We start from the raw sequence: 23,473 nt of genomic DNA, 5'->3' as shown, positions 1-23,473 counted from the left end.
GGTGACTTATCAATAAAGTGGTGAGCCTTCTGCTGTACAAGGGCTTGATGCTCTGTTATTTTGGGCTCGTCTTTGATGCCAGATCTATTGAGATTTGAGCCTGGCCGTTAGGAGATGGGAAACTGGGGAAATTTCAAGTAGAGCTCAGGGGAAGCGAGGGAGGTGTATTCAGGATTCCGTGAGAACATACAATGACAGTAGTGGAACTGAGTGCCTTCTGATTTGTCTTAGGAGTAATCTCACAGCTCTACGATCAACCATGGAAAGTGATTTACTTTATGTTATTAAATGGGTATTGGAGAAACATCCTGTGTGTGGAGGATCATAGATCTCTTCAAGGAGATCATCTCATCAGCCATGTGGTGCTTGCATTTGATAGCAGATCTCAGAATGGGTGTTAAATTTTTTTTAAAGCTAATTTCGCGAGGGATTTGAGCGGGGGTTCCTTTCCATTGTATTAATTTGTGAAAAATGTACAAAGGAAATATACACAACTAAAAAATATATGAAATCCTCTCTACTAGCTCAAGATATACATCTGTCCCATTATATATCTCCAGCATGCACAATTAAAGCTCTCAGCGTGAGGGTTGTTGAAGATTGCTGATAGCTTAACTAAAGGAGAGAGAGAGAGAGAGAGAGAGAGAGAGAGAGAGATTTTAGAGCTTAGATTGAGGAGTGGGTAGAGAGGGCCTTGTGTATTGAGATACTTCTCCACTTTCCTTACTTTCTGCTGTATTTATATCGCCTTGCTTTGTTTGTAATTGCCCGGCTTATCTTGTATGTTTTTGTTTTTCTCCACTCTTGGGTGTAGCTTGATATATAACTTTGTGGTAGTTTCATTGAACAAATGGTTAATTCAGGTCACACAGTATCTTTGTGTATGGACATTTCTAACCGTTTTATTTTATGTCTATTGTGTAATATGATGTTGTCAGCTTTGTGTATAGAGATGGCTTGGACATAACCTCTTAGGTGACCTGGACGTAACCAGGTCTAGGGCACGAACTTGGATCCAAATTGACGTGTAATTATATATATATATAGAAAAAGTCTTCTCAATGTCTATAGGCGAAAATGAACAGTGATTTTTATTATGTTTATCACCGTCCAAAGTGCATTGCATGGTTATACTTGTTTAGTAGTGTTTCATTTTTTCATTTTTTTTTTTTATGAATCATAATGATCTGAATTTTGGAGCGTATGTACATTTTAGTGAGGCGCATATAATAAAAATATTAAAAAAAATTATTTCGCAAAAGAAAAATTGACCAAAATACCTATGTAAATTTTAGAGGCATTTTAGTCAATTTATATTTTGTGAATTATTTTTTTTATATTTTTATTAGATTTTTCGATTTTTGATGAACACACGCTCTAAATTTCAGATCATTCCGATTTGTAGAAAAAAAAATGAAATACTACCGGATAATTGTGACCGTGCGATGAACTTTGGATGATGATGAGCATGGGCGAAATCACTGTTCATTTTCGCCTATAAGCGTTGCGTAGTGTTATATATATATATATATATATATATATATATATATATATATATATATATAGTGGGACAACTATAATGAATAGTAATATAGGTGGAGTAGGAGCCGGCAGATTTGTATCATGTGATTCAGAATATATTACTATATGAATTTTAATATTTTTTAAAGAAATCAAATCATAATAAAATTTTAGATGTTTACTAAAAAGTAGGGCACACAATTAAAAAATATTTCTCAAAATATAAAATGATCAAAATAATCTTGAAAAATGATAGAGGTAATTTGGTCATTTCAAATTATTGAAAAGAATTTTTTTTATATTTTATATCGTGTGCAATAGTGTTAGGTATGTACATTCAAAATTTCATCTTAATCAGATTTATAGAAAATAAATTTAAATTTATATAATGATATGCATTTTAAACTACATGATGTAAATCTGACGGTTGAGATTTTACCATATTACTATCATTATAGCTGCTCAGCTATTGTAAGGTTTACTTATATATATATATACATAGGAAAAAGTTAGTATATGCACACTAACCTACAACTACATATGAGCCCAACGGTTCAGATTTAATCTAGACCGATCTGATGGTCACAAACTCAAAATAAAGCGTGCCTTCTAAGATGTTTCAATTTGTGATGGCTTGAAAATTTATTTTCATCTCTAATTATAAAATTTTACTTTAAAAATAGTGTAGATTGAACATATTTATGAACACTTAAAAATTGACGGTCCAAAAATTCATTACAAGATATACTATTTTTAAAACTTAAAATCCATTTTTTCTCATGTCTACACATCCCAAGGTCGGGACGATGAATATGAGGAATTTTTTAGCATTGAAACTTCTTTTAACAAATTTTTGAGGTGCGCTGTTTAGTGCCTCAGTCTTATATAAATATTTTCCATTGGCTTGGGTTGCCCCAACTAGGTATGGACCTGTCCTGCAAGTCCATTTTTAGGGTCTAAAATTAAAGTTTTGGGTGTTAAAGAATAGTCCGATCTTGCATCTTTTCATGGCCTAGTCAAATCTACACTAGGTCTGGATGTGTTTTATGTCCTAGAACGCTTGACATGAGCTTCTTTTCGATTTCCATTTAACTCATCTATTCCCAATTCTCCTGTTGAATATTAGTGGGGCTAGTGGGGGCAATTTTCTTACCAATTTTCCCTTAATGAGATTTTCTATAGTTACTCACCAATCAATTAACCCTTTGCTCAAATAAGCAGCCAGTTTTCTCATGTCACTGTTTTCTCTTATGCAATTGATCAGCAATTTGAGCTTTATTTGTTTATGATTGGGAAAAATTTTTCGTACCCTCAATTTTTTGAAACCATTATTCAAGAGACTTATAGTTTCAAAGCCTTTATTGTAGCATAGCATCCCAATCTTTTGCGTCATTCAACCCTCTGGATCCGAGTAACTCTATTTGATCATATACGATTGATCTAAACAAATAATAAAATGACACCTTTTTCTCTTTCATGTTAATGTCCTCTCTATTGCTTCTCTTTCTCTCTCAAGATGGAGACTAACATCTCTCTCCTCTCTCTCTCTCTCTCTCTCGACTGAACAAAATGTCTCTCGCCTCCTCTCTCAATAGTGAGCAAAACGTCTCTCTCCTCTCAAAAAAAAAAAACTCACAGAGCTCTCAACCCTTGTGGTCTCTTTCAAAAGCCTCAAATCTCAACTGTGTATCTCTCTCCTCTCTCTCACTCTAAAAAACCCACATATCTCTCAAGCCTTTATTGTGGTCTCTCTGAAAATCCCCAACTCTCTACGTTTATGTCTCTCTTCTCTCTCTCAAAAATCCACAAAGCATCCTGTGCTCAACTTTTTGGGGGATCTTTCTACCCCCTCTTGCCGCCTCTACAAGTAAAAGAGCCAATGAACCACCATAAAAAAAGCTGGTAAAGATAACAAATTTATTTACCGCAAGATTAAGCTTAAGAATGGCTACAAATTGATAGAGGCCATTAGTGCTTGATCTTGCGACCTCTGCTCCTACAACAATAATGGCATGTTTCAAACTATCCAAGACGTTCATAGAAAGACCCCAAAACTCCCTGCTGGCATAGACCGTAGCCTCAGTGAGATTGTTGAGTTTCAGCTTCGAAACTGTAAAATTAGCAAACAATTGAACCCCAATCCTTCTAGTTCCATCCGAATTAAAATCTAGGGTGACCCAATTTCCAAAATCTCATTTTCTCTGTCTATGCTTATCGCGACACTTCTACTAGGGCTTTTCTTTATCATATCAACAACTTCAAAAACAGAGAAAGTTGATTTGGACAACGAATATCCATTACACCGAGAATTATATCTCGTGAGCAAAATCCTTCAACAAATTATGATATAATTAGTACACTATCGATAATTGGTCAATTCTTTATCAAATTCTCATCATCAATTGGAATATCACTCTCAGGATCATTGTTTGGAAAACCCACAAAACCACTTAGAGGAAAGGCCTTGATAGAGAACTCCACAATCTTGGCATTGAATTTTGAACTCCACAATCTTGGCATTGAATTTTGCTTACACAAGACCGAAACCCGCATCAACTATACTCACATGGATTCCTTGAAGATATGCGGCCAAGAAATGGCCACTCTCATGCACTATGATATTGGCTGCCAAGACTGCAATTGCTTCAAGAGCAAATTGGGGTTCCTTTAAGCTTCCAAGAGAGAGGCGAGGCTTGCAATGGCGGAGGGCCTCAAATCTCTGTTGCGCAAGAAGGAATGGGATTTGAGAAGAGGAATTTGGGCTTTTGAGGCCATTCTGGAACTGATTTTGCATAAGAGAGCTTCAGGAATGAGAAGCCATAACTTGGCCTTAAGAGAGAGGGAGAGAGAGAGACGTTATGCTCTCTCTTAAGAGAGACGGAGAGAAAATAAAAAAAAAGGACCCAAGGTTTAAGAGAAAAATGTGTTATTTTTTTATTTGTTTGGGTCAATAATATGCGGTAAATGGAGGTTATTTGTGTTCAAGGGGGTGGAATCTATAAAAGATCGGAGCCTTATGCAGTAAGAACGGTTTTTAAACCTCAGGTCTTATAATAAATGAGTTACAAAAATGGCGGTACAGAGAAATTTTCCTTTTATGATTAGTAGCAATTCATCAATAATTCTTTTGCCAATCCCAACAGAAAATAAAAATAAGTGAAAAACACTTGTTTTCAAATGGAAATTGTTTTGGGGTTTAATGAAAAGGTCAAGATAAATGGCAGGTCAAGACGAATCCTGTAGATTGCTACTCTCCAAGATCAAAGATGAGAGGGAAATCACCATTTTATGCACCTGAATTATACGTCTTGCCAAGATTTTTATGGATAATTTGCACGGATCGACAATCATAAGATTTTGTAACGAGTTGACAACATCTCATATGTTACAATTTTGTCAGCTTAATGCTAACTATTCATTAAAGTCAGACTATTGATCATCATATATTATATTTATATAAGAACCCGTAGAATGTTCGTTTTAAGGATAAATTACTCTAGAAGTGCATTATATGATCATAAGGATCAAACACCATTCAATGTCAACAATGGACAGTTCGGAAATTTCAAACTCAAAGTCCGTTCATTAACATACCCTAAACCCTAAACCTTAAACCTCATACAAAAAATAAATATGTGCTAGTAATTGAATAGTGGATTCTCATCTTGACAAGGGCATGGCTTAGTATGGAAATGGCTCTCTCTTTCTATACATATACACATCAAACGGCACAAGTTGACCCCGCTTCGGCCATGTCAATCAACCCTAATACTATATATATATATATATATATATATATATATATATATATATATATATATATATATATATATATATATATATATATATATATATATATATAACATATCCTTAATTCCCCATCTTATTTCACGTTAGACTTTCTTTTTCTTTTTTTTTCAAGCGGCATAAAAAAAACCCTCGAGTATTTCACCGTACTCCCTCATCTCTTATCTCCTACGTTTATTCACTTTTGGCTACAAAAACTAACCCCAACAAATTCTTTTATCCTATCTCAATCAAAAAGTTTTTTTAACCCTATTTTGCAGTTTTTAAAAAAGCTTTTAGATTGAGATGGAATAAAACAATTTATTGGGGCTAATTTTTGTGGCCAAAAGTGAATAAACGTGGGAGAGAAGAGATGAAAGCGTTTGGTGAAATACTTTTTTTTATGCCGTTTGGAAGAAAAATAAGAGGGTCTACCATAAAATACAATGGAGAATTAGGGGTCTGTAAGAAATTTTCCCGAAAATTTTTTGCCCGCACATATATCCACACATATCAAGATGAGCTCTCCCTATTTCCACTCTTTTTGTAACCTTTACCTATACTCTCCTTCTTTTCTTCTGGTGGGACTAAGATTTTTTTCTTTTTTGCTTAAAACTTCATTTTCGTAGTACTTTCCTCTTCCTATTTTTATCCTTGTTTTAAGATTCACTCCGGAGTAAAACGAAGCCTCAGTCGATTCGGGAGAAGCTTTTGGATTATTCTTTTTAATTTAAATTAGATATTTATATAAAAAATGTATAAATATAAAAATATAAAAATAAAAATTTCAAAAAAATAAAAAGCTTAAGAAAAAAAATACTTTTATACAAATATTTCTTTGCTTCTGCCGAATCAACCCGAAGTTGACCGAAACGACAATACCAAGCTTCGCTTCACTTCGGTCTAGATATAAAATCCGCAGGCTTTTGCCTTTTTGACCGAAGCAAAGTGAATCTGAGAACACTAATTTTTATCATTAACTCTCCCTCTTATACGTTAAAAGGCTATCTTTGTCTCGTTGATTGTGTTAGTAAGTTCCGTTAGAATATGAGCCCTACAACACATAGAGTTGGTTGATGTCTTATGAGTTGAGTTCTATGAGGATTGGAAAGTTGTACTTGGTTAAGTGTGAGCCCTCATGTGGATTAGACTTCAAACTGTATTAAGATTAGGTTTATGTTTCTGTGAGCCTATATGATGAAGGCATGGGGAGGCCATGTTTCTGTGGTCCTTGGTGAGGCATCAACTTGAGGTGTAGTTAGAGAGAGAGAAAGAGAAACATTGTGAAAGAACAAGGGATTGAGAGAAATTGTAAAGAGGGGCATTGTACATGTGCCTTGTGTATGTTTTTTTTTATATTAATTAGGATTCATGATTTGATAAAGTTTTAAGTTGGCTGTCTATCTAATACAACTTAGCTCTTTTACCCAAGTATGAAATGGGTTAAGAGAAAGTTTAAAATCCTCATTCTACTTAAACCAATGTTTTTTTTTATTTTAAGGAGAGCAAAATAAATGCAAAGAGAAAGACAGAGAAAGAGAAAATGAACAAAAAAAAATTCGTTGAAATGGGTTGTTGAGAGAGAGAAAGAGACAGAGGATGACATTGAGTAATCTAAAAATAATGAAGACAATGATGATATAGAAGAAATAAATAACAATCAAGAGAAATCAAGAGAAAAATAGTTAAATGATGATGTGAGAGAGGAGGAGCAAGAGAGAGAAGACAACATTAAGAGAGAAAAAAAGGACTCGGGGGTGAGTTGGTTTGATAAATATTATAAAAAAATTTAATAAGCAAATGCATAGCATTGTCACTGTTGTTCTTTTGGAGGTTTTTTAGAGAACCATCACTCAACTATAACTTTTTTACTCGAGTCACTCTCATCTTCACACGACTATTGTTTAGTTAAATTCTTATTTGGCTCATTATTTCTTGTTCTCATTGATATACCTCATGGTGTGAAAAGTTAACATTTTAGACATTAGTCCCGCATAGGGGTGACAACAGGTCAGGTCGGGTCGGGTCTACGTCAACTTTGACTCGGACTCATCCGATTAAGTTTCACTTAAACCCGAACCCAAACTCGAATCTAGAAATTAAAAAAAATAAAAAATTATTATATTATTTAGTATATTTGTTTATATGTCTCACATCTTTTATATCGGGTCAGGTCAACCCCCAACCTGAAGCTTACCTATTGGGTCCAAACCTAGACCCAAACCCGGTTTGGATCGACCTGACCCGATTGCCACTCCTAGTCTCTCAATGGTCATGAAGAAGTATATGATAGGTGAGTGTAACTATAAATTGAGAGTGAGAAAGAGAATCTATCTTTATGCTTGTGAAGCTTGAATAAGCTTTATATATATAATACTTATACACATAAGCTTATACATATAATATTGGAAAAATTGTTGAAAAAGTCTTAAAATATACTTTCTAGACACTCTACCCCCACGCCAAACTTTTTTCACTTCTTTTTTTAAAAAACCGTATCTTCTAACTAATATCCCCCCAACCTAAAAAAAATAGAAATAAAGACAAAATTACCCTATCTTTTTAACTTCTATGTTAAAAAGGGCATTTGCGTAGGCAGTCCGGCATTTGCGTAGGTAGTCTGGCATTTGCGTAGGCAATCCAGCATTTTGTGACTGTCGATCCGGCATTTGCGTAGGCAGTTCGGCATTTTGTGGGCGCAGTCCGACGTTTTACGTACTGTAATAAAATCACTCCGACGTTTTGATGCAGTTGTCCGACAATGTATATGCACGGTCCGACGCTATGTTTACTGTAATGTGGGCAGTCTGGTGATTTGAAGTAGTGCTCCGGCAATTTACATACTGAAATGGGGTCAGTCCGGCGTTTCACAGTTTCGCTCCGGCGTTATGGTCGATCTATTTGGCACTGGGAGGATGCAGTCTAGCAATATCTTACTCGCGGTTCGGCATTACAAAACTTCGCTCCGGTGATTTTACTACTGGAGATGTAAGCCCGTCATTTCATGGTCTCGGTCCGGTGTTTTAGATACATGAGTAGGGTGATCCGGCGTTAGTGGTCTCCGATCTGGTGTATCATTGTCTAAACAAGCAGTCCGATATTATAAAAATGCAATCCAGCATATGTCGTAAGTCCGGCAAATAAGAACTACAGTCCGGCAAAAGTATTATTGGGGTTCGTCCAAATGATTTGTTCGTATAGTAAAGCCATAAGAAGGGGTATTTTCATCAAAAAAGATATCACTATTTGAGTTGGGGTGTCAGTTAGAAAAGATGGTTTTTAAGAAAAAGAAATGAGGAAAGTTTAAGGCGGAGGTAGAGTGTCAAAAAATTATAAGTTAGGGGGTTTGCAGTAGTTTTCCCTATAATATTTATACACATGAGCACGCACCCATACATATACAAATACATATATTCTATAGATTTAAATGGTTTATTATGTAAATATTAAAAACATGAACCAGATTGGCTCTGGGTCTTCCAAATCCCTTTCGGGACGGGTTTGGGTAGGAAGGACTTGGATTCGGTCAAGTTGGGTACAATCAAAGGCAGGCCTACCTTAAAACTATTTCCTAAGATGTATTTTTGGGATAGTGAGCATTGTGATGGCATGAAAATCTATTACCATCTTTAATTATGAAATTTAAAGCTGTAAAATGATAAAAATCAAATAATTTTTTAAACAATTAAATATTTTTGAAAATGTACAATCTACGTAATATACCATATTCATGACTTGAATTATATATACGGGATTGTCTAAAAAAGAAATATAGGATAGGTGAGAATATATATATATATATATATATATAGAAAAAGCTGGGATTAGCCCATTACTATATATATATATATATATATATATATATATATGGAAAAATTTGGGATTAGCCCACTAACTCATATGAACATATGAGCTCAACGGTTCAGATTAAATATGGGCCGATCTGACGATCACGGATGTCTGGTAGTGCTTGAATTTTATTTTATTTCTACAAATCCAAATCACTTGAAATTTTAGGTGTGTGTTTATCAAAAATAGGTGAATCTTTGAAAAATATAAAAAAAATATTTTACATGAAATAAATTGATCAAAACATCCCTGAAAAATTTTAAGGGGTATTTTGGTCATTTTTTTTTTTATGAATAAAGTTTTTTATATTTTTGTTAAGTACGCCTTGATGAGAAGAACATACGTCTAAAATTTCAAGTGATTTAGATTTGTAAAAAAAAAAAAAAAAAATTCAAGCACTACCGGACATCCGTGATCGTCAGATCGACGTAGATTCAATCTAATCCGTTGGACTCATATATTCATATAAACTAGTGGGCTAATCCCAACTTTTTATTTTATATATATATATATGTATATGTAAATATATATATATATATATATATATATATATATATATATATATATATATATATATATATATATATATATATATATATATAAGGCTTTTGGACATCAGAGTAATTTTTTATTTTATTTTTTATCGTGGATTTCGTTCAATTCGTTTTAAGACATCAGAACAATCTTTTTCTTTATTGTGGGTTTTTAATGTGAGCTAAGGTTAACAGCTTGTATAAACTTTTTTCCTTTTAGGACCTCTGACATTTCATTTATGTCGCAATTTTCTTCATTATTCTAAGAGATATCAACTTCTTGAAAGAGAAATGACAAAGATGCCCTCAGGCTCAAATCTATTTCTTATCATCCCTTCCTTCTTTTTGCCTTTCAGCTGAGTCGCTTTCCATCGCTTTCACCCATTTACACTCTTCGCATCTTCTTCTTTTTTTTTTCTTTAAGTAAAATGAATTCATATATTAAAAAAAAAAAAAATATCGACAAAAGTTATGTACTCCTGCTCAGTGTTTGTGTTGGAAAAATGGATAAGTCCCTGGATCGCCCATTTGGAAAATAGGTTTGGATCTACAAATCAAGGGTTTAGATTTGCAATCCGACAGAGTGAATCGGTAAATTAGAAAAAATAAAAAATAAAATTATAAAACATGGGATCAAAGCAGCCGATTCCCTAATAAAACTAACTGATTTTATCAAAGAACTATCCGATCCTGATGGGAAGCAGCCAATTACCACTATAAGCTAGGAGCTAGACCGGCCCACAATTCGAATCAGATAATTCCAATTTGGATGAGCATTTTTAAAACCCTGCTCCTATTGGAGTACATAGTACATTTACTACTCGGAAAACTCTATCTTGGAGCATTTTTAAGAATCCAAATTTTGAAGTTGTAGAATCAGATCCAAGTGTTTCGTTACTCAAAAAAAAAAAAAAAACAAAGCAAGTTTCAAAAAATACTCATTTGGTGATTTTCAAATGATTCTAAAATTTCAATCTAAAAAATCTTCCAAAGGAGGTCATTAATGGCTACATTAATGGCTACAGGTGCCCAAAAAAAAAAGGAGGCTTCACATTCTCTTTCTATAGAGTTCCTTGACAATGAGATGTCATAAAGGAGGTCCCATACAAAGTATAATTGAGTTGTGTATGACTAAGACAGGAGACAAATATAAGGTAAAACATGGTAGGGGACCCTACACCTTTAAAGGGTCCTTCTAAAAGGGCTCTATGGAACCCAAAACTTGAGACAAGCCAAAGTAAAGGTTGGAGTTGAGCAAGGACAAAAGTTGGCAGTATTAATGAGGCGTATTTTCGGTTGCTGCCGACACTCTATTAAGAATCATTTCCATTTTTTTTTTTTTTTTTTTTAAAAAAAAAAAAAAGGAAAGAGAGAGAAAAAGAAACATAGAGAGAGAAAAAGAATGGGAGAGAGAAAGAGAGAGAGAAAGAGAGAGAGCACGCAGTTGGGCATGGGAGAGACCTAATAACGGTTGTATGCTAGTGTTTTGTGTTGTTGCTAGGAGTAAGAGAAGGGCAAGGTTTCTATAAGTTCTTGGATACATATGGAATTGAGTCCCCTCTTAAAAATCCATTATTTTTTAGATGGATTTAGGACTTGAATTTTATGGAACATATAGTTTCTTTTATTGAGATCATGAATATGCAAAAAGGTGCGGTTTGTATAGAGCCTAGGCTCTAAACAATCAAACTAGAGCCTACCTTCAGATAGTATCGGTAAATGTGGTTTCAGTATTAAAAATCTTTTTGATAGCCTTAAAATATATTTTCATTTTTATTTATAAATTTTAAAACTTCAAAAATAGTGTAAATCGAAAGATCTATGAAAACTTCAAAATCTTGAAAATTGACAGTCAAAAAATGCGTTATAAAATACGCTCTTTTCAAAACTTGAAATCCATTTTTTTTCTCATATCCATGCACCTTGATGTCGAGATGAACAATTTGAGAATATTTGAGAATCAAAACAACCTCTCCTAGTGATATTTTTGAGGTAGGTTCGAATTTGATTGTTTAGAGCCTCGGCTCTATATGAACTATATGAACTTTTTCCTATGCAAAAATAAGTAAATTTTAAAAATTAAAATTGATAATTTCATGAAAAAAATATATAGACCATTTGTTTTAACTTTATTAGAGGGACCGCACATATGCATCTATCTTTAAGATTGGATGTTTTATGCTGAGGATGCAAATGTAGAAATGCGTCCCCAAACACATACAAGACTTCTCCAAAGAGAATCAATCACTTAGTTGTCGATCATGTGTGTGCGCCAGAGAGAGAAAGAGAGAGAGGAGAGAGGTGGTGATTTTGTGGTGGTATAAGAGATGATAAATCACTGGTAGTTGTCAATAATGTTTGTGTAAAAGATGTGTGTTAAGAGAGAGAGAGAGCACATGGATGGCATTTTAACTGGTGAGCATGTGTGAGAAATGGAGGGATGAGTGTGTGATGCACATGGGGCTGTTGTGGCCTTGACCACTCATGCATGGACACTAAAAAGAGCAGTTTAGACAGCTTGTACACCACTGCAACCTCTCATGGGTTGGAAGGGATGGTGGGTGGGGTTTAGGCACTATGTATGAATGTGGTGGAGAAAGGGATATCATGTGATGGTCACCAATACAAAGGGTCCTACATCTGTCTCTCCCCCAGAAAATCTAGGCATACCCCAACAAACCAACATCTTTTAAAATCAGTGCACATGTTAATATTTTATGTTGGAAAATAGAATCCATCTCTCGTTCTATCTCCATCTCTCTCTCTCTCTCTCTCTCTCTCTCTCTCTCAAACACACAAAGAATTCTCTCATGGACTCTAGTAAATCTTTTCTCTCATAGAATTCAGTAAATCCTCTCTCTCTCTCTCTCTCTCTCAGAAAAAAAGTGAAAAGGAAAAGACAAACTCCTCTGTGAAATGCTGATGCCATGTCCCAAGTCCTAACAGCTGAATACAAGAGGATCATTCCTAATATTCTCTCTATGGTTGTTGGCATCTTGCTTATTATATCAGCCTCTATGTCATTACCATATACCAAGATGCAGAGGAATCTTATACGCATTTTGATAGACTGTATGATCCATATCTTAGGCTCGTTCCCTTTGTCTCATATTAAACCTTGGAACCCCCATTTGAACAGACCATCCGAACTTAATGAGGCACCTTCACTCAGGAAATCCAGAGACAATCCAAGTTTATGAAGGAGCATTCACTTCGAGGAAATCAAAGACTGTCCATTCCGAAGTGAGTGCTTCGAAAAAGATTAGAAGTTAGATTCTGGAACACACAAATGGGAACCTCCGTATCCCACTATCTTGAAGAAGAATTAATATTTCAAAGAATGGGTCAAATGTTCCAATTTATGAATTTAAGAAGAACTTTAATCTTGGAAAATCAGAACCATATATTCAAAAAACAAATATTTTATATAATATAAAGTTGGAGGAAGATGGAACAATTTTGCTTACCTAAGAATAGGGGTGCAATTTGTGATCCTTTATAAATAAATACAAAAAAAGTCAAAAAAAAAGAATAGGTTAGGTCACCCAAACTGCCCGGTCAACCTGAACCCAGTCCAGGTCTGGACCGGCCAAGTGGACCCTGTTGGTCAAGTCTGGGTCCAACAGACCCAGACTGACCAGGTCTGGGTTCTGCCTGCACCAATATGTTTTGGGTAGGGGTAGGCCCGGCCATTGTGTGTGTGTGTATGTGTGTGTGTGTGTGTGTTCACCTGACGCAGAGGATCAGGTCCATGCCCATGTCTGGGTCTGCCCTAGACTCTTAACGGTTTACTGCCCATCAAAGAAAAGCTTGAGTTAAGCGTTTGGTGTTGGTTCAGACAGCTCCATCTTCCAAACAAGCTTAGGAAACTTCAAAAACCTTAAACAGATCAAACTAGGCCTATACCAGTAAGAACACAGGAGCTCATGCAAACCCATTTCTTTCCACTATAAATATTCACAATAAGGATCTCTATTATGTAACTCCCAAGGTCAAATTTCATGCATTCCTAATATTTTTGCATGCAACTGGTACACTTAGCATCTTGAAATGAATAAAATATCATATACTATTTGCACAAAACAACGGATTTAAATATATTCAAGAGGATTTTGGTTGTTGTATACAAAATAAGTTTCACCATTTTCTTCAAAAGCAAGAGATTTTGCCATATGCCTCTCCAATGGGTGAATCTGATAAGGGGTGGGGTTTAGGTGCATCCCTAGCAAACCTAGTCTAGCATCAACCTTCCAAGTCCATCTTGGATATGGATTGGATCCAAACTTTACACATCTATCATCTCAATCACCACGATCATGAATATGTAAAAACAAAAATGAATTTTGAGCCTCAAAAGGGGGTCCATATTGTACCCTTTCTTGGACAATTCATTTCAATCTTCAAAGATCATTAGATCTACACAGTTTTTGCAGTTCCAAATTCACGAATCTGAGGTGGAAATGGATTTATAGTGTTTAGGGAGTTTTTTGGTTCCTAAACCCTTGAAATCCAGGGGGGGGGGACACATGAGTTGGCGGACTCACCACAAACGTTTTGCATGATGAGCAACGCCAGTTTCTTACTGGTATTCATATCCAAGAGGTTGACCACATTACTCTCTCAACTGTAGGCATGCAAACCATATTGCTGACTTTTTAAAATATTTCAATCTAATTCATGAAGTTTCAAGTTTAAAATCTACAACAGGTCCATTAATCCAATGCACGAATCAGGCAGCAAGAGTAGATCTGGATTAAGTCTATAACTTTTATCTACTAAGGACGAAAGTTCTTTGACAATTTTAATTATGGAGAGAAAGAGAGAGAGAGAGAGAGAGAGAGAGAGAGAGAGAGAGGTAGGTCGATGAGAACACTGTAAGTATCTGGGGGAACATTTCAAAGAATTAGATCTAAGTTGGGGCAGGGACCAAAAGTGGGAGTGAAGAATGAATACTTTCGAGTAGAGGGTTGAAAAGATGGATGGAGGTTTCTAGGACATGAATTCCTAAATAACCAAGGATAAGGATTTCAACATTAGAGAACCTCATTTATCAAAAAAATATTATGGACCCTATTCCTCAAATTCTTTTGCTTTGGTCAAGGTGATATGCATGGCAAGCCAAAGCTGATGATTGTAAGTTCCATCCCTACGATGGGTAGCCTTGAACTGGCTTTCAATTTAAAAGTCACCAGTTAAAAACTTAGCTCACAAGGGAACCTTCAGGTATTGGGCATGGGAAGCACACTTAAAAGACAACCCTGAATAGTGCTTATGACCTTCACGGGGCTGGGAGGTCTTTGTGACCATACAGAGGCAAAAGTAAAAGCCTTCCTGATGGCATTAAAGTTTTCTTTGCTTATCTCAGGCCCATGATTTTGGAAGGCGATTTGCTCAATGTAATTAGATGGTTGCTCATAGTAGGTACTGTTCCCGGAGTGTAATGATCATTATGGAGAAGCCTTTTAGTGGAGTTCATGGTGAATCCATTTTGATTGAGGAATCTTGTGCTTCCCATAACTGTTGTCCTAATTTATTAGTTTTGCATTTTTTCTCTTATCCAAGGGCTATGTCCTTTAGGTTGCACCATTCATGCTAGTTGATGTAATCAATCATCATATATTAATAGCTACAAAGGGGAGAAGGACTACAAAAGCTGAGTATTCTATGCTACATCATATAGTGGGGCACTTGTTCACTTGACTAGTCTAGCTTAGTGGTTAGAAAATGGTGTCAGTTGCACATCTCAGGAGTATGACAATGACATTCTTATGGTTGATGGCCATAGAGATAATGAATTGTTGAGTGGTAACTTAAGGAATAGGTTCGATAACTGGAGCGGGATTGAATTTTATTGGTTTCATTTTTCAAAACCAACCTTTAGGTCAGCGAATGTGGAAGAACTAACTTTCCATTGTTTATGTGTTTATAATATCAGTCATGTTACACACGTTTAGCCCAGAAATCAATTTGGAAAAGTCCATAACAAGATATCAAACTTCAGTTGAACTCTTCCCTTACTAAAAAAACAACATTTGAATTGAGGGTAAATTTAAGTTTTGCAAAAATCACTTCATGATATACATTTTACACACTTAAATAAGTGATCCATGGTATGATTAGCTCACCTGAGACTAATTTTTGGCTTTTGGCGACTGCCAGAACAAATGATGGCACACAGAGTTCAAGAACATGATTCAATATCATTCTGTGTACACTTCCATTGAATCATTCTATGTACATTTCCAGATACTACAACAAAGGGTGATTCAACAATTCCAATTGTGATTCAACACTTCTAAGTTCTAACAAGTAAGCTTGCATTCTTTTAGGGGGGGGAGGGGGGGGAACAAAGTGCACTTGCATTCAAAGAGTGTGGAAATGCATCCTAAACTCCTAGTATCATATGTGCTCAAAAGCAATGACAAGGGAATAGAAGTTCAATTGTAACATTAGACCCAAGGGATTGTTAAAATTTGGTGATATGTCTGACTCGGACATGGCAGGCAGCTGAGTCTGGAACAAACCAGATCGGAACTGGCTAAGCCTGGCCTGTTCCAAATATTTAATTATCTTTTTTGTTTGGAGTAGGTTGAGTCCTAGACAGACTTGGCTGGGTATGACTCGGGCTCAGATCCTAGCGAGACCCGACCAGAGTACCTGCTTTCCCACACTGACGAAAGTAGGCTACTAAATTACTAATCACCTCACATGCAACAATCTTTAACCTCATAATAGATTACCATCAGCACATAATATGTGACCACTAGAATAAAAGTACCAAGAAAAATGCCATATGCTAGCAAAGAGGACCTTGAGAAGCAAGAACGTCCCTCCAATCCAATCAACTTCAATTTTCAGAAAACAAATGCCTTGTATCAAATCAAGTCAATTTTGCAGCAGGGTAATAATTCTAAATGGAGAAAGGATGGAGCAGTATCAAAAACGATGTTGCAAATGCATTGACGCACGATGAGAATTGCATAGCATGCATGCTTTGCCATCATTCATCTAAGATTCATTGTATGATACATACAGATAATTATTTATGGCATACTCAACAAATGCAACTCAGTACATGACTTTAAACTATAGTCAATACCAACTACATATGCATTTTACAAACAAGGACAACATTTTTGTGTTTTGAACTTTCATAAATACATTCCTTTGACAACTCTTCTGTAATTCTGTATGAGTATCATTTACCATCAGCATCATTGAGGGAAATCATTTTTTCATAATCACGCCTCCCTTCCTAACAACGGTCCCATATAAGCCCATATGCTATGGCGTGCTCTGGTCATATCTTGAATGCCTAACATTTACACTTGGGCATTGAAAACACAAAAGAAGGATCTTGTGACCATAACTGCTAATCAATTGATGAACTTGAAGTGAAGTTCATTTCGCTCAAAACGAGCTCAGCTTCTTGAAACCTTCCCTCTTCTCTGAGACCAGTAATCAATTTATCACAGTTAAAAGAACTTGGATAAAAGCGATTTCCAATCATTTCCTTGGACAGGTAATCATTTAGCTTTACATGCCCTTCCATAAGAGTATTATATGTGAGAGCACTAGGAACCAATCCCCTAATTTTCATATCTGCAAGCAATTTCTCTGCTTCTCGCATCTTACCTTCTGCACACAACCCTATGATGAAACTAGTATAGGACATCTCATCAGGCTCTAACCCATTGTCAATCATCTCCTTATGCAAAGTAAATGCCTTTTGAACATCCCCGAATTTTGCATGCTCTTGAATCAATAAATTATAGATCATGACATCCGGGATCACATTTTTCTCTGACATCTTACTGTAAAGCTCATCAACCTTTTCCATTTTGCCTATCCCAGAAAGTCCACTCATTAGGGCATGGTATGTTATGGTGGAAGGTTTAATGCCCATATTTTCCATATTTTTGTAGAGCTCAAGAGCTTTGCTCATATCCCCTATTCGTGAGTACCCATCGATCAAAGAATTGTAAGTAATCACATCAAGAGTTACACCTTCATTCTCCACGTTGTGCACTAAATTCTCAGCTTCTATGACCCTACTCTCTTTGCAAAGGCCCTTAATCAAAGAATTATATGTTATCACATCTGGGGTTATTTCCTTACTCACCAGTTCATCAAGCAATCGAAAAGCACTTTTTAAATTACCCACCTTGCAATGACCATCAATCAAGGTATTGTAAACTTGTATATTGGGAAGAACTCCTCCAGCACACATATCATTAAGAACAAGTTCAGATTCCTGCAATTTACCTATCTTGCATAGACAATTTATAAGCGAGCCATAAGTTACTACATTAGGTTTGATTCCCTTCTCTTGCATCTCTCTAAGAATCTGAAAGCACTTCTCAAACTCACCAAGCCTCCCATGTCCATCAACCAACGTATTATACGTCACAATATCGGGAACCACATTTCTCTCCATGTTGTGCGCTAAATTCTCAGCTTCTATGACCCTACTCTCTTTGCAAAGGCCATTAATCAAAGAATTATATGTTATCATATCTGGGGTTATTTCGCTACTCACCAATTCATCAAGCAATCGAAAAGCACTTTTTAAATTACCCACCTTGCAATGACCATCAATCAAGGTATTGTACACTTGTATATTGGGAAGAACTCCTCTAGCACACATATCATTAAGAACAAGTTCAGATTCCTGCAATTTACCTATCTTGCATAGACAATTTATAAGTGAGCCATAAGTTACTACATAAGGTTTGATTCCCTTCTCTTGCATCTCTCTAAGAATCTGAAAGCACTTCTCAAACTCACCAAGCCTCCCATGCCCATCAACCAACGTATTATACGTCACAATATCGGGAACCACATTTCTCTCCATGTTGTGCGCTAAATTCTCAGCTTCTATGACCCTACTCTCTTTGCAAAGGCCATTTATCAAAGAATTATATGCTATCACATTTGGGGTTATTTCCTTACTCACCAGTTCATCAAGCAATCGAAAAGCACTTTTTAAATTTTACAAACCCCTTTATCAACGCATGGTAGGTGAACCTACAACGCTTCAGCTTGTGTTCCTCCATCTCCCTGGCCAAATTTAAGGCTCCCTTTGTGCTACCACTCTCACAATGCCCATCGATCAGAGTATTATATGTAACACCATCGGGCACTAAGCATTTCGAAACCATCTCAGTGAAGTAATTCATTGCATCTTTCGTTTGTTTGTTTTTGCATAAACCGGATATTATCACATTATAAGTAAAAGAATCAGGCCTCGTTTGATTCTTTTCCATTATTGACAGCAAATCAATAGCTTCCTTAATGTTTCCTAACTTCACAGATGATTGTATAGCCGTATTGTAAGTGAATGTATCAGGCCTAAGCCCTAGCTCCAACATTTCAGAGAACACTTCTAGGGTTTCATTAAAGAGTCTCCCTGAAGCTAAAACCTCCAGAAGCTTGTTGCCTGGCAAAATTGAAGGCAAAACACTGTATCTTTTCATCAATCGAAAGCTTCCATCGATTCCATTGCCAATTTAAGATCAACACATGAATTTAACAGTAAGTTACAGGCTAATGTCTGGACATGAGGAGCATCAGAGAAAGATTTGAGGAGCTCAGAAGGAGAAGTGAACACGCTTCTGAATAGTAAGAAAGACCTGATTAGGGTTTGAGCGTTCTGAGGCTTACCTTGTTCAAGAAGATAACGAAGCTTGGTGATGCTCTCATGGAGGTGTTGCTCTGCATTTCTGGGGTTTCCCTTCTGGAAATCCACGGGGAATTCAGAGAAAGCTTGAGAACTGTGACTTCTGAAGCCATTAAAAGCTGCAGAGAAACGAGATAATTTTTTAGTAAAAGAGCAAAGGCGGGAAATGAGAGAGCAAAAATGCCTTTTCTCCATTAAAGGAGCTTCAGGTTTGGAGTAGAAACAGTTCTTTCAAAAACCTTTCATTTCAAATCGAACCGGTAGTCGGCACCTGTTACTAAAATGTTAGCGTAATATTTTTTTTATTATAATTTTAATATATCAAATTAATTATTATTATGATCATTAATTTAATTATAGTAATATTTATATAAAAATAAATTTATATTATATAATTATTCATAATTTTAATAAAAATTCATGATTTTTATATCTATAACTAATCAAACTATATTTAATTTCATTAAACTAAATGAATTATTGCATTTTTTAATTATCAAAGTATAATTACTATTATTCATATACACATACTGATCACATTTATAATGCCGACCAACAATATCTGCGAAAATAAAAAAATTAAAGTGGTATATATTTGTATAATAATATTATTATGAATATGTAGTTATATTTATGGTAATGCAATCTATAATTATAATTATTTGTATAATAAATATGATATTTAGTGAAATATTACAATCATACTCTTGCAATTTTTAATGAATAATTATAATTATTTTGTTATGAATATTGTAATAGTTATGAATTATAGTTAATATAATCAAATTGATTAATTTTCTCCATGTTAATTCTTGTTGAAAAATATTATTAATTGATATAAAATATATAAAAATTGTAAATTTTTATTCATTATAAATAAATTTATGCAGTATGCAATTGTAATTTATTAATAATACAACATAGTATCATAATATCCACTAATGAAATTATAATAAATAATTATATAATAATAAATTTTTAAATAAATAAAAATATTATAAAGTTTCAATATCTTTAAATTTATGCAATATCAATTCCTCTTAATTATTATGAATATAAGTTTTCATTATAATATATTATATTCATTAATTCCTTATATTATTATAAAGCATAGGTTAATTATATATAATTCTTTATTACTAATAAACGATGCTAATATACTATTTATGTAAGTGTCATTATATCATTATAATTAATATATACCTTACAAGAGAGAGAGAGAGAGTATGAGGGTTAGAGAGAGTGTCGAGATGAATAGAGGACGAGGGAGAGGGAGAGAGGTGCGTAAATAAATTTTAAGATTTTTTTTTTTTTTATGAAACTTAAAAACTTTTATTCAAAAGGCTGAAAGGAAATTACAGAGTTAGAGACAACAGCCTCCGATAACAAGACTTTTTTTGGTAAAAGAATCAACCAACATATTAGTAATTATTCATAGCTCTACTTACCTTTATAATTATATTATTTCTAAAAAATTGATATATGTGTATTCATAGCTCTACTTATCTTTATAATTATATGATTTCTAAAAAATTGATATATATATGTGTATCATTTTAGAAATGTTTTGTAATCTCTTTCTATGGGTTGTAGAGAGCCTTCCTCTTTCCTCATCTCAAAATGATACATGTATATTTTTTTAAAATCTCTTGAGATCATAATAACCACATATTTTCTGTGTAATGGATTGGGAGCAAAACATTTTAGATATCTTATTGGGATGAACAACAACATATAATACTCTTTAGTTTTCAAAAAATTTAGATAATACGTATTTTTTTTTTGTAAAATTTAGATAATACATATTTGCTTATATATTCATGATGACCACATATTTTCTTTGTGTAATGGATTGGGAACAAAACGTTTTACATATCTTCGTGGGGTGAACAACAACATATAATACTACTTATTTTTCCTAAAATTTAGAAAAAGGTGCAGTTGGCAAACGGAGGCATCCGTAGCTATAGAGATAAGGTGCACCTTCAAATTTTATTATGGTATATAATTTCGATGTAAAATGTTCTTAGGATTATCTCAAAATCTATTTTTATATCTAATCATAAAATTTTAAATGTCAAAAATGGTTAAAAATAAAGTAGATCTATAAACATATGAAAATCTTGAAAATAGACGGTGTAGGTAATATTTTGTAAAATACACTATTTCTTAGACTTAAAATCTTTTTATTTTTAAAACTACATTTCCGATGGATTTTTGAGGTGTATCGTAGGTATAGAGGTAAGGTTGCAACTTTATATAAACTTTTTCCTTTAGATAATACGTATTTTTTTTGTAAAATTTAGATAATAAATAATTTTTTATATATTCATGCTAACGACAGGTTTGTTTCCTAAAATTTAGATTATTCTTATATATTCATGATGACCACCTATTTTCCTTGTGTAACGGTGATATGATAATTTTATTTCTGATTTGTTTCCCACGTATGTAAGCCATGTTCTATGGTTGGTACAATTTGGTCAACGAAAAGTCCCACATAAAAATACCTAAAGTTCCTAGAAATTCATTTCAAAGTTATGACATATTTCAAAAAATGCCTAATAACTTTCAAACCAAAAGATTATTAACAGGAGGTCTTTTCCATCTTAAAATAGATTCAAAAGGTACCTTCCCCACAAAATTTCGTCATTAATAGAAATGTTTGTTGTACTCAATTGATAACACCAATGGGAGTTACAATTCTGAAAAACATGGCATATTTTGGCAAGATTTCAATAGCATATATCCACACCTATATTCACAATCACATTCATATTCATACATAAATTTCACACTTGATGAACTAAATAAACATGCATCAAATAAAAGCATAGAATCATGGAAGCTAGATCTACTTACATGCACCAAAAGAGACTCTAAGGTTCTCCACACAAGTTCCTTTCAAAAGACCAAGCTCTAAGGATGTGTTCAAGCTTAAGGCTTTAAGACAAGAGAGGGAGGACGTGGGTGAAAGGGCAGGGAGAAGAGAGAGAATAAAACCCTATAGAGGGGTATGAAGGAGGATATAAATAAGCAAAGAAAGGGGGCGGCAGCATGCAACTAACAATTGGCATATGCATGGCATGCGTGTGCCAACTCAAGAGGCATGTAACAATCATGAGGGAGAGAAGAAGTGGCACATGCATGGCATGCGTGTGCCAACTCAAGAGACATGCAACAATCATGAGAGAGAGAAGAAGTTCCCCTGGACTGTCGCGCTCGACAGCATTGCCCTCGGTGGCGTCACGCTCAATAGCGTCGTGCTCGACAGCATCCTCGTGCCGACGACTAGCCAGTGCACCACAAAATGCCGAAAAAATCCAGGTCCTTACAGAGTCACTATAGCTCGAGGTAAAAAGAAGGTTTTATTATCCTCTCCTTTGAGGATAAGGTTAATACGATAGAAATATGAACTTCAAAGTAAAAACATCACAAAGAGCAAGACGATAAAGACATACCTTTTTTCCACTTGCTTTTTTGATGCAATAAGAGTCGAATTCCAGAATTTTCTAAAGATTGTGCGATGCTGTGAATATCAAATTACAGGTTTAATATACATTTACTTTACTTGCTTGTACTCTTTTTCGATTTTTCGGATATTGTCCTTCATTGATTTTTCAGATATTATGCGATGCAGTAAGAGTAGAAAGAGAGTATGATGATTTAACTGAGAAAGAAAGTCGTTGGGTAAAAAGTAAAATGGAGTAGAGAGAAAATGAGGAAAGAGAGGCAATGAAAGATAGTTAAGAATGTCCATATCATCCGTTTTATATAATTAGTGGTAGTTATGAGATGTTTGGAAATTACTCTTTACAGAGGTACCTTTTCAAAAATGTATCTTTATTCATAGAGGTAGTTATGGCAAATTGTAAGGATGGGGAGGAAATAGCATATCTTTTTTTGTTTTTTTGGTGGAAATGTATCGTTGTGATATTCATAACTACTAATCCCAAAAAAAGAGAAAGTTGAAGAGGGAGATGTATAATTATGCCTAATTTTAAGGATGGGGAGGAAATGAAGTATCTTTTGGTAGGAAGGTATATGTGTGATATTTATAACTACTAATAGCAAGAAAAGGGAGATGACACGTGTCATAAAAAAG

General features: G+C 34.6%; 1 protein-coding gene, 1 long non-coding RNA gene and 1 pseudogene across 3 annotated transcripts; all 3 read right to left on the bottom strand.

The window, feature by feature from the left end:
- Positions 1-1,941: 1,941 nt before the first annotated feature.
- Positions 1,942-4,653, bottom strand: LOC148779658 (putative membrane metalloprotease ARASP2, chloroplastic pseudogene; annotated as a pseudogene). Its single transcript, XR_016044395.1, has one exon. The product of XR_016044395.1 is annotated as a putative membrane metalloprotease ARASP2, chloroplastic pseudogene (transcript).
- Positions 4,654-7,642: 2,989 nt separating this feature from the next.
- Positions 7,643-22,373, bottom strand: LOC148779657 (uncharacterized). Its single transcript, XR_016044394.1, has 3 exons — positions 22,231-22,373; positions 19,353-19,487; positions 7,643-8,388 (listed from the first exon to the last, which is right to left on the bottom strand). It is a non-coding gene; the product is annotated as an uncharacterized LOC148779657 (long non-coding RNA).
- LOC18441454 (uncharacterized) lies at positions 16,649-19,358 on the bottom strand. The gene is given in 2 exon segments (XM_088851901.1): positions 16,649-18,656; positions 18,658-19,358. Coding segments are annotated over 2 exon segments (2,103 nt in total). The 5' UTR covers positions 19,166-19,358; the 3' UTR covers positions 16,649-17,061.
- Positions 22,374-23,473: the final 1,100 nt, after the last annotated feature.

Source organism: Amborella trichopoda, chromosome 11 (assembly GCF_054954075.1).
Source record: "Amborella trichopoda isolate Santa Cruz 75 chromosome 11, AtrichopodaSantaCruz75HAP2 v2.0, whole genome shotgun sequence".
Taxonomy (NCBI): Eukaryota; Viridiplantae; Streptophyta; class Magnoliopsida; order Amborellales; family Amborellaceae; genus Amborella; species Amborella trichopoda.
This window is presented reverse-complemented; position numbering and strand designations above follow the sequence as displayed.